The sequence below is a fragment of the Austrofundulus limnaeus genome, unplaced genomic scaffold, assembly GCF_001266775.1.
Source record: "Austrofundulus limnaeus strain Quisiro unplaced genomic scaffold, Austrofundulus_limnaeus-1.0 Scaffold91, whole genome shotgun sequence".
Taxonomy (NCBI): domain Eukaryota; kingdom Metazoa; phylum Chordata; class Actinopteri; order Cyprinodontiformes; family Rivulidae; genus Austrofundulus; species Austrofundulus limnaeus.
In genome coordinates this window covers 96,505-108,500 of record NW_013952493.1, presented here as the reverse complement: position 1 = coordinate 108,500, position 11,996 = coordinate 96,505, and the positions used below count along the sequence as shown (strand labels likewise).

At 37.8% G+C, this 11,996-nt stretch overlaps 1 protein-coding gene across 5 annotated transcripts in view; it reads left to right on the top strand.

Moving 5' to 3' along the window:
- The window catches only part of plch1 (phospholipase C, eta 1), a 73,825-nt gene that overhangs the window by 13,594 nt on the left and 48,235 nt on the right, over positions 1–11,996 (top strand). Inside the window, exon 1 of one of the 5 annotated variants that reach the window (XM_014012386.1) lies at positions 4,866–5,220. The exons of 2 other annotated variants lie outside the window; for them this stretch is intronic. In XM_014012386.1, the coding sequence (XP_013867840.1) occupies positions 5,112–5,220 (109 nt within the window). In that variant the 5' untranslated portion in view covers positions 4,866–5,111. Of the gene's footprint in view, positions 1–4,865; positions 5,221–11,996 lie in introns of those variants that run through there. 2 more of the 5 variants (XM_014012382.1, XM_014012384.1) reach the window with 2 other exon arrangements.

Genomic DNA, 11,996 nt, shown 5'->3' with positions numbered 1-11,996 from the left:
GCAATTATGCTGAGTCAGGCTTGATTTTTAATAATCTTTTCCTGTTAAATAAATAAATCAAATCAACTCAAATCAGTGACAACGTTCCTCGCCCTGGGAAGTCCCTGTTGTTTACATTTGTGAATGGGCAACTGTTGATAGAGCCACTGCTCTGCAGTCCACAGCTTGATGTCATCATGATGTGCACATGAACCTCCGTGGATTACTGTGTGTGAAGCAATTTGTCCGGACACAGAGGAGTAGACTGTTTTGGGAGTTTTTGTCTGGATAATCTACACAAAAATGTTTTTAAAGTCCCTCATTTCATTCCCCGCAATGTGGACAATTTAAACAACGTTTGAGCTTGTAGACATTTTGGTTAGACACAATTAGAAAATTAATGTGTGCAAATAAAAGTTTTCATGAAATTGTAAAGTCATCTTCATGGATTTGTGCTCCTGTTTAGATATGGAACTCTCTTTACATAATTTTTCATAAAAATTAAGATGTAAGAATCTGTTCCTTCAATTAAAGACACTGTATGAATGGATTAACGTTTTTAAATCCCTGGTGTTTATCATGTTGGGAAAGTCTTTAGAGATTCAACATGAAAAAAAAACACACAAAATAAATAAATAAATAAATAAATAAATAAATTAATAAATAAATAAATAAAAGTCCTTAGTCAGTTTATGTGCCATCCTGCTGGTGGAGCAGGTGAGTTGATTCAGATGTTAGCATGTGCTTGGCTAAGTGCGTGTCATAAATGTGCTGCAGTTTTCCTCCCCACGCGTTTATCCAGAAGTCATCATCTGTCACGGAGCTGCACGCCCGACTAATTTCATTTCATAAGCTGCTGCATGTCCTCGGAGAAACAGTGAAACAGAAACAACACTGGATGACATCATCTGAGAATCAGGAGCACATGWCAAGATTAGCACAATATAGGATTACAAGTGGGGAAATTTCCAATTTATTGTCTTCTATTATATCTTTTATGCACTGATTTTCTTTGGAAAGATTGTAACGAAGAAAAATCCATTTGGAATTTATTTATCATTTCCAGCTGTTTTGAAATGGGTGATAATTAATAAACTATCTGTCTTTTGGTGAAATGTCTCCCAAACTGGAGGATGTAAAATAACCATTGGTTTAAAACCGATTAACTTTTAAAGTCAACCCAATTCAAGATGGCTGTCAAAGCTAATCACCATGAGCAAACACATACAGTACATTGCTATAACTCAGTTGGTTTTACAGATATAAGAGTAAATTTTGATGTGGTAGCAGCTGAGAGTCTTTTACAACATGCATTTTTATGTCCCACTTCACCAAATTTGATTAAATTCACCAATATATGCAGAATTTTCTCGCTAAACATTACAATGCACACTGGGTGTATCTGAGTAATTATTTTATTTCCCAGAACCAATTTTGTTACCCGTACCACCAATTCAGTAAATGTATGCAGTTATATAATTTAAAATCAGCATAAATTCCTGGAATATATAAATATTATTCTGAATAAAATACATGCCATTTTTCAATATTTTTAAATATGTTCAACAAATTATTATGATGAATACTATGATTTTCAAAGAGAGAAAAGTGAGGACATTTTTTTGCGGCAAATACATTTGTACAACTTCAGCATGCAGCTTTTTTATTTGGTTTTAAATATTGATAGAAGGTATGCACAATGCTCAAAATAGTTAAAGGAACACTATTTAATCAGATTATAATWTGAAGTCAGGTAAACCTAAAGGATGTTGATCTGTCACCTCAGTAGCAGAGGGTTTCGTCAATCAGTGTCAGCTATTTTGATGTTAATGGAATTTACAACAGGTGCCCTTAAAGGCACAGTGTGTAGGATTTTGTCAATTCTTTTAGCCGAAATTGAGATAATCACTAACGACGATAAYAAAAAAACATGTCTAATCATTGCAGACAAAGACCTTGTTTTATTATTTTTACCTTATAAAAAGCTGTTTATATCTCCATGGTCGCGGGTCGCCATTACAGGCAGCCACCATCTTGCACCGCCATCTTGTCTACGAAGGCTCATGGACAAACTGCGGTGGCAGCATCAAAAATGGTTTTAGTTGTAATACTATAAATGTAATATTTGTTGTCTGTCATTGTAGCTGGGATAATTTTACTTATTAAAGCTCATAATCTTACCACTTGAAACATCACTAGCCCTGAAGCTGCTGGTAGACATCGCGGTTGGAATTATCAAAGGTTTTTGACACCTGAGAGACACCGTAGCAACTCCTTTGCGTTTGGAAGCGGGGGGGGGTGGGGGTGGGGGGAGGACCAGGGAGTATGATTCAACCACTCGACCACTAGATTTCGCTGAAAACAACAAATCCTACACACTGTGCCTTTAAGGGGTAACAATGAGATGACCCCAAAAACTGGAATGGTTTTGCAGCTGGAGACCACAGACTGCTTTTCAGTAGTTTTGCATTTGACTAGCATATGAACAATATAAGATCTAAACTTTTAATTTTATTTAAATTTGTTATTTTTTATTGTACGTATTTGGATACCATATAAAATGGAGTTAAAACCTAAAATGTAACAAATAAGGAAATCACTATAAGCAGCTAAAACAACAGTCTGTTGTCACCGCCAGGGATAGTTGCTGATCCATTATATTGTTTTAGTCAGAAAATACAGGTTGTCCTGTGTTTCCTCTAACGAATGAAGAATTATGTGTGTTGGCAACACTTTTGTAAGACTGTCTTCATTTTTGGCTCYGTGATGAACTGGTGACTTGTCCAATTCATGCTCAGTGATGTGTTGCATAGAGCCTCCTTGACCCCACACAGGACAAAGTGGGTTTTTAAAAATGAATATTTATGGATGTCTTTTTCTCACATTTCAGACACATTTAYCAATTTACTTTCTCCTTCAAAGTGATGTAAAGTTCTAACCTTTCATTAGCTCAGCTCACAGCCTTTTTAAAAACACAAAAATTACAACAGTTTTTAACAATGGTACAATTGTCATGAAGCTTGACAAGTGCAGGTTCTGAAATGGAAATGCTCATACGTAGAAAAATCATGCTGAGATATGGAATCCCTGCCATTCAATACTGCATCATGGGGAGAGAATCTTCAGGCACTCCATGATGCAGAGTGCTGTGATATTTCTAAATGAACGAAAAAATAGTCAGAGACAAATAAAGTCCATGCCAATGGATGTTATAGCTGTTTTATATGCATCCTTTGGTGTTTCAATGACTTTTTAAAAATGTTGTGGAGTGTGGGAATAGTTGTGTTAGTATATTTTTGACATATATTTTTGACACCTTCAAAGKGTGCAACACATTTCACAAGCTCTGGTTTACAACCTCTGAAAGTGGATGCAAATCCTTAAGAAAAAAGTTGCATGAGACCTAAACCTAAACAGTGTGAACTTTGATTTTTGCTTATCATCCTCTGGATTGAAGTGACCACAAGCTACCAATAATCACTGTGTCCCTATTAAAATAATAATTAGTTTTTATGGACAGATTAAAAAAAAGCAGTGAAAAAGAAAGAATTTTAAAGCCGACAGATTACAACAGAACARGACTTAGAAYGGAACCTTGAGGAACTCCWCATGTAAAGTAGTGCTGAATTCATGGACACTGATATATATGGATTGCGAACTTTTTTGATTCAAACCACTTTCCAACAATTTGTTTCATGCCAACACACCGCCCACGCTAAACTGATTCTGAACTACAGCTTTAAAAGCAGCACTCAGGTCTAAAAACTCCAAAATAGCAACTGTAATATGTGACCCATCTCATCGAAACGAGTATTAAGTCCAAAAGTGGAATATAGAGAAATAGGCAGATATAGGGTTTTGATTTAAACAAGAGTGCAAAATTTGCATTTTGTCAAAAAATATAATGAATTAATGCCTTATCAATGTATCATTTTAATGATACATTGACAAATTGTCTGAAATATAATCCTAAAAAATTTTTGAAGCATTTTTTGAGCAGTAGCAACAAAAAAAWTACTCAATAAATTTTCATGAAATTAGGATTCAGACCAAACAGGAATGTATTATCCTAACCAACAAGAGAAATTAAGTCATATCTCTGGATAAGCTTATGATAATCAGAATGATCCTGGTATCAAAATGTAGCTTTTAAAGCCAGGAATTTGAAAATGTAGTTAGGTCATTTTGACCAAATTTGGCTCAATCCTCATTTTGATATGATTGGTCACAGTTTTTGAACTGCTTTTGCTTAAAACAAAACTGATTTGTTTTAAATGCAGGTCTCATTCAGAAATGTTTGCCATTTCAAATGGTAGAATCTGCTTGTACGACCAGATTATTTTTTATATTTAGACATATTCAAAGTTGGCCTGGAAAGAAAACTTCCCTACGAAAGTGCTTTTGTTAATGAACAGAACATTATGTGAAAAGATGGACAGATGTGCTTTGTCTGACTTTTCTGTACAGACAGAGATCCCACATGTCGACCCATTAACTCTCACTTCTGTTAGTGCATTATTATCAATGTTATGTCATCGTTCTTATCCCTGTGTTTAACTGGTTGACCCTAACGAACTGAGCTTGTAAGCCGCACTATCCTCTTCCAGTGCTTTTCATAATCACTGAATAAAGCACACAACAATACCTGAGCCACTAAAGGCTAAATCCAAATCTGTGCTTTCGAGTAGCGTGAAGACAGCTGTGGTGAAACAGCTGCAAGACACAGAGGTGGAAGACTAAAAACAGGAGGTGGGAGTGGGGAACAGATGACCATAAGAAATGTGGAGTTGTGTGTGCATGTGTGTGTGTTTCCAGACAGATAAGACAGGCAGATGAAGGCGCTGCCGCACATCAGAGAGCCGTGCAGAGGAGGACGAACAGCAGGAGTTTTGGTGCTTCCTCGTTGAGCTTCTCAGTTTGAATCCTGTCTGGAGTTTTTTTTAGGCGAACGAAGCAAAGAACAGGTGGTTGTTTCCGAGAGGTTTTAGCTGCGGATGTGTTTCGCTCTTGAGGCTGGGCTGAATATATATTTTTGGTATTTTACTGATTTTCTGGCTGAAGAAATGGGATTAATGGGTTCTTCAGTTTTTGTCCCAGTTGCTTCGTCTTATCAAAAAGTGTGATCCAYCTTAATGCTGGGCTCTGTTGAAAGGTCCGCTGGGCCGTCGCTCCTGGCGCGTAATATTTACCATATTGGTGGCATCGTGGCTGTACCACAAAAATGCAGGTTCACACTATCCGGTAAGGAGATACTGAAATATTTGTGTGTTTTTGTGGTTTGTGTGCAGGTCCAGACAATAAATCCATCTTTTCTGCTTTAATTGGCAGATGTTATCATAAATCCTCTTGTCTTTCTTGTGTTTGCTCCGGTGCATGCAGTTTTTAAATGTATGTATGCTGACAATCACATTGCATAATGAGTGTATTTYGTACTAGTGCTATTTATAGCACCAGCGGAGCAGAAGCTCATGTTTATGTATTGAAATATCCTCAGGATAATCAAAAATTTCACTTCCTTCCGCCGTAACTTTGAACCTGCCTTAATGAGTCGACGCTCATCACAAGCAAGGGAAAACTGGTTGATTTCTCAGTGTTTATCCATTTGTTTGTCACTCATCGTGTGTAAACGCATTTCATTTCGTCCAGTCAAGCAGAACTGATTTACAATCTTGATTAAACTTCTGCACAAAAATGAGCCTTCAGGTAATAAGTGGAGYAACGGAGCACTTCCAAATGCCAACCCCCCATTCAGCCGATTGTCTTTTATTTGATTGCTGCGCTTGTCACGGTTCATCACAATTGGACCGACCGTGATATTTGGACTCGGGTGCCTTCTGCCACATGAATAGTTCATGAAGGATCAGGCAGATGCCGGTGAATATGAATTTTTGCAGTCATGAATAAATTAGGATAAATCCATGAACTGCTGTCCATTCTAGTCACCCTCAGACCAGATCGTAACAAAGAATTCATGTARAAGTGTTAAACTATTTTGTCCTATTTTATTTCCCGCTGACAGAAACGAGGCAAAGAGGAATCTCACATCTTGTGTTTATAAAAAAAAWTAATGTCTGTTAAATTGAAAGCAATGAATGAAAGCTGCTGTCATTGATAACATCTCACCAGGTGTTGTGTGTTTGCCGCCCCAGGCCTCATTAATCGGATCTAAGTGAGGARGGCCTTTCTTCGTCACCTACCCCATTAAAATGGCTTTGAATTGCCTTCTCCTCTTGTGCCAAGAAACAGCTTTGATCTGCTCTGTGCTCTGCGCCGACAGAGATGATGAGTTTTTTACACATGTACACAAACACAGAGATGATTACATACACACACAAACTGTTTTTTTTTTGCTCAAAAGTAGAGGAAGTACAGAAATACAGACCAGACTACTTTACATATTTTCTTACCTTATTAAAATAACGTTTCACACATTTGAGTTAGGCTGTAATGCATGACTGTCTCTTTAATTCCTAGGGCTGCAGTGACAGACTAAGTAAAACTCACAGAGAATGGGAAAAGCTATGTTGAATAACTTGCATTAATTTGACAAGTGGGGTAAAAGAGACAGGACCTTTTCTAGTGCGCTATATATTTTTAAACTAAAAAGTTCAACAAAACGGCATTTTTTAAAATATTTATACTTGCAGAACTTGAGGATTAAGGCTTGAAGGAAAATTCTTCTTTTTTTGCAGCGATCACTGGTCTTATAATGACTACTATTAATTCTCATCTGTGATCAGGAGCTGACATCTCACTCTTGGCAGACTGTAAGTCTACTGCACGTCTTTTGCTTTTTAAAACCTTTTTCACGAAACGGTTCCGTGATGTGGTTACAAAGACAAGCCCCTCTTTAAATGGCGCTGGCTGTTCGTAAATCACCAGCTGAGTTGTGCACGTTATTTGACGACGGGAGCGGATTAGAAACATGAACATTGTGGGACGAAAGGAGGCGTTGGCATTTAACTAAACGGGGTTGACGGGAAAGAAAGTGCACAAAATCTCCCATTCTGAATATCTGTCATCACTGCATTACAATGTTACCTTGCTTTTACACTTCAGTCCAATAATTTGGAGGTTCTGAGGCATAACCGTAGCAGGTTAACTTCAACACATCAGACCACCATGGTTCTTACATAACATTCACCTCTTATGGAAAGCCTGGCTTAAAAATGCCCGTTTCTTGCACTCAGTAATAGATGATTGCAAATAAGCATCTCACTGGTAGACATTCTGACTCCAAGCAAAGTCTCTCTGCACTGTGACATTGGTTGTTATTCAAACTAAATGACACTTTAATCACTCCATTTCCATTTTCTGCTGCCTAGCTGGGTCGCAGAAGCAACAGGTCCAGGATAGAAACCCAGACACCCCACAGTGACACCTTCCAGCTCCTCCCGCTCTCCGAGGTGTTCCCAGGCCAGAGAGGACACATAATCCCTCCAGAGTGTTCTGGTTCTTCTCAGGGGCCTCCTACCAGTGGAACGTGCCTGGAACGTCTCTAAAGGGAGGTGTCCAGGAGGCATTCAGGTGCCTGAACCACCTCAGCTGACTCGTTTCGATGCGGAGGAGCAGCGGCTCCACTCCGAGCTCCCCCCGGATGATGGAGCTCCTCATCCTGTCTCTAAAACCGAGCCCTGCCACCCTACAAAGGCAGCTCATTTCAGATTTCATGTATCCGGGACCTCGTTCTAATAGGTGAAGGTTGGAACGTAGACAAACCAGTAAATTAAGAGCTTTGCCTTTCGACTCAACTCTTTCTACGACCGACCGAAGCAACGCCCTCATTACTATGGATGAGTCCCCAATCCATCGCTCTATCTCCCGCTCCATCCTAACATCACTTGTGAAAAAGACACCCAGATACCTAAAACTCCTCCACTTGAGGCAGAGACGCCCCCATGACCTGAAGTGGTCAATCCATCCTTTTCTGGTCGCGAACCATGGCCTCACTTTAGTTTTACTTACAATTTTCCAGGCTCCTATTTTATTCACAACCTCTCCACAGAACCCCACTTTAAAAGACCTGGACTATTTCCTGAAGGTCAAGGTCTGCTTATTGAGTTAAGTTTTCAATCACTCTGATTTGTGTTTAATAAAACAGAATGACTAATTTATCCATTAAGTTGTTGAATAATGATATTTGGTCTTGCAGAGACAACATCAGTGTTTTCCTGCTGTACTTGCAGTGGCAAAGATGCAGAAAAATCTAAAGGTTTAAACAACTTGGTTAAAACAGGAAAGTTCTTACCTGCATTCCTCTTTGTACTGCCTATTACAGTAGATAGGAAAAAAAATGATTCTGCATTCCCCTTTTAGATTCTTTTCTGTAAAAAAAAAACTCCACCAGCTTTCAAACAATATGCTTTTAATTTTTTTATACTTCACGAGAATAGTTGGAGAATCGGTCTTTGCTGTCTGGTACTCTGTTTTATTATTTTGGGCCCAAGTTTTTTGGAATGTTGTTTGAAGCTCGTCTCGGCTGAGTCACGGATTTTTCCTGACAGACGAATCATTTAAAATCTCTTCAGAAGAGTAGAAACCACACGTTGTTAATGAAGCTGTGGATTTCAGACATGGCCATCCAATATAAATATTGCAGTCTGACCTATTTTCTGTCTTTAAGTAACTCCTTTTCTCCCCAAAAGCTATCTCTCTCATCTGAAAGTTTTTAACACAAATTATACAATATTCATGCAAATACAGTACAAGTTCAGTCTAAGCCTGGGGTGGGCAATCCTGGTCCTCGAGGGCCGCAGCCCTGCATGTTTTATTTTTTTCTCTGCTCAAACACACCTGATTTGAATGAATGGGTGATCATCAGGCTTCGGCTGTATGGAGGACCGAAACTGACATAATTACAAATAAAAGCGGAAATACATAAATTGACTAATAAATAAATAATTAAATACTTAAAGTGCACCAATATAATTCAAAAAGGAGAATTTTATTTAAAGTATATATGTATAAATGTATATATACATATACATATATACAGACAGACAGCTAAATAAATAAATAAATACAATTAAAAATATACCATTTAAATTAAAAAGGAGAGCTTTACCTCACGTTTTATAATTTTATTGACCTTCACATTTATTTTCCAACTTAGTTCCAACAAATAAAATAATTTTGCAAAAAAACGCAAAATGTAAATGATGTGCTATATATATTTAAATCGTACAATGTAAATTATGTGCAAAAATATATATATATTTTTGGAACTAAGTTGGAAAAATAAATGTGAAGGTCAATTAAATTATAAAACATGAGATAAAGCTCTCCTTTTTTAATTTAMTTGGCAYATTTTTAATTGAATTTATTTATTRGTCCATTTATATATTTCTGTTTTTTTTTTTCTAGTTATGTCAGTGTCGGTCCTCCATACTGCAGAGCTTTGACGAGGTAATTCAATGTCTGAATCAGGTGTGTTGGAGCAGGGAAAAACATAAAACCTGCAGGGCTGCGTCCCTCGAGGACCAGGATTGCCCACCCCTGGTCTAAGCTCTACATTCAGATAAATGGTAAAGAAAGAGTTGGATTCACGTTAGTAAGAACATCTGGATAGATTGATGGTCAGTGTTGTACTCAACCCTGAGGCTGTGGGTTCGAACCCTGGTTGCGTCCGGAACAACGGCCAAATTTCGACCCCCGCTGAGGAGAACAGCTGAAGGAAAAACAATAATACATCTGCCTCATGCTCCCATAACAGTTCTGACATGTGGAGCCATCATTACAAGAACAGAGCAGAAGTCTAGTGTGTTTCAGCAGCGGGGGATCGATGGGGACTCTATTGGTTGCAGCTCTGTGGATTGGATTAGTTCTGCTAGAGACTGAAGATGCTCGGTCTGATTGAAATCACAGGAGTTTAGAGATTGTTCCAGAGTCTCAGGCTCGATGCTGTGTATCCTGAAGGGTTTTTTTGTTTCCTTGTGGGTTATGTGTCTTAACGTGAGTGCTCTGATACAATAAAAGTGTTTTTGTTTAAAGTTTTGTTTAAGGGGGGGAGGGGGTATTACATATTTCCCAGGCACAGTTAAATTCTATACCACATTCAAGTTACCTTCAGTTGTTTTATCAAAATTAAATTAGACATTGCATCAGCCTGACTAAAATTGGCCTCTGTCTCTTTAAGAACCTCCTACTGTCTCCTACACTCGCACTTCAGCACGTCTTCACAATAATGCTTGGGGGGAGGGGCGCTCTGTGGGGTGGAAGCTTGGCTGCAGACTGAGCTCAGGGAGGAGCTTTGTGTAAAAAGGCGGTGCTTTGTACCAGCAAGCATTTAGGCAGCTCCAAATGGCTACCACAGGGGATTTAAGGATTTCTCAAACGTATAAATCAGAGTAACAGTCTAGGTATGTGTTTGATGAAATTATAAGATTACAATGTTAAAAAAAGTTGACTTTGCATAATAACCATAAGTCTAGAATTTTCCAGCTCCCACCAACATAAAATAAATAAATAAATAAATAAATAAATAAATAAATAAATAAATAAATACACTGCAATGACAGAATCGAAGAAATATTTTTGACACTTATTCACTTTACTGTTCAGTAGTTCTTAAGCTGTGTGTGGTCAGTGTAAAATTTAGAATCAGTTTAAATAAGTAAACAATGACAATTTGAATATTCATGACCTAACTGAGGGTTTCGCTGCGAGACCGTGTCTGATGCTGGTAAGAAATTGTCACGCCGCATGATAATTCATGTTTAATAGTAATTAAATAAAGCTGACAAATCAGCTTTTTCCTAATTCACTGTCAGCTGTGAGCTCAAGACAACATTTGTTTGGCTAATGACATGAGAAGTGGAACAGATAGTCGTGGTATGTAGCTCGCTTTTTTCCTGAAATGATGATGTTGGATGAACACCAATTGAGCTTTAGAGGCTGCACTATTTCACATTTCACTTTATTAATAAATGAATAAAAATCATATTTAAAAAAGAGTCTCCATCGGGTAAAAGTCGGATCCTTTAACCTTGACAGCACTGTGGAGCTTTTTTTACTGATCACTTTTTTGTGATTTGTAGCTTTAAGTAAATCATAAAGGTCCCAAATTTATCAACCAGACAGAAATACAACTCAAAATTGATTGTAATGTCTCTATTTGAGCAATATCTGAAAATGGAACTGTTTGTTGTTGTAAATAATGTTTTAAGTTTTAAAATCTCAATCTAATCCTATGATTTGAAGTTGCATATTGTTGTTCGTAATACCAGCTTTCTGCAACAGTAATCCTTTGTACTTCCTGTAGATTATAGTTAGGACCTGTTCTGAAGGTTGACCTCGATGGTCTATTAAGCTTTGTTAAACCTTCAGCCACCCAGAGACCTTTTTCTATTTTCAGCAATTTACTCAAAATTACTGGAAAAAAGCCGTACTCGTAACTCCAGAATCGTTTTGTGCACGACAGATTGTGTGACCATTACTGCCTTCATGGTTTTCCTCATTTTGTGGGAGGCCAAATGTAGTACTCCTGTGCCTGTTTGTGTTTAATTATATCCCTGGAGTGAGCATCCATTGCTGAAAGAACTTGTCAAATATCCAAAAAAACCCCAACAAAAAAAAAAACAAAAAGAAAAAAGCCTGCTAAGCCTGTCCTCGGGACACAGAGGCTGCTGACAAGCACTCATCTGAGTGTGTGCACTGTCGAGTGTGCTTAAACGTGTTTTACAGCCACGAGTGGTTTGACTTTAGCTGTCTTTGAAGATAATCACTCTTGTCATCAGAATATGCATTTTTTTGTGTGTTTTTGAGTAGCTGTGAATGTGAGCTTTTTTTGTATCTCCATAAATATCCTTTAGACCAGTGTTTCCCAAAGTTGGGGTCCCGAACAGATTTCTGAATTAATTACATTTTTGTCTTAGTTGTCACAAAGGAGTGAGGTTAGTATATTTAAAATGGATAAATGTAGTATAAAAATACTGTTACTATGCCCATGTTTTGTTGACCTGATACAAAATCATCCAAAAATAGCTGGGGGCACAGGTCTCCGATACTGTTATTTTGTG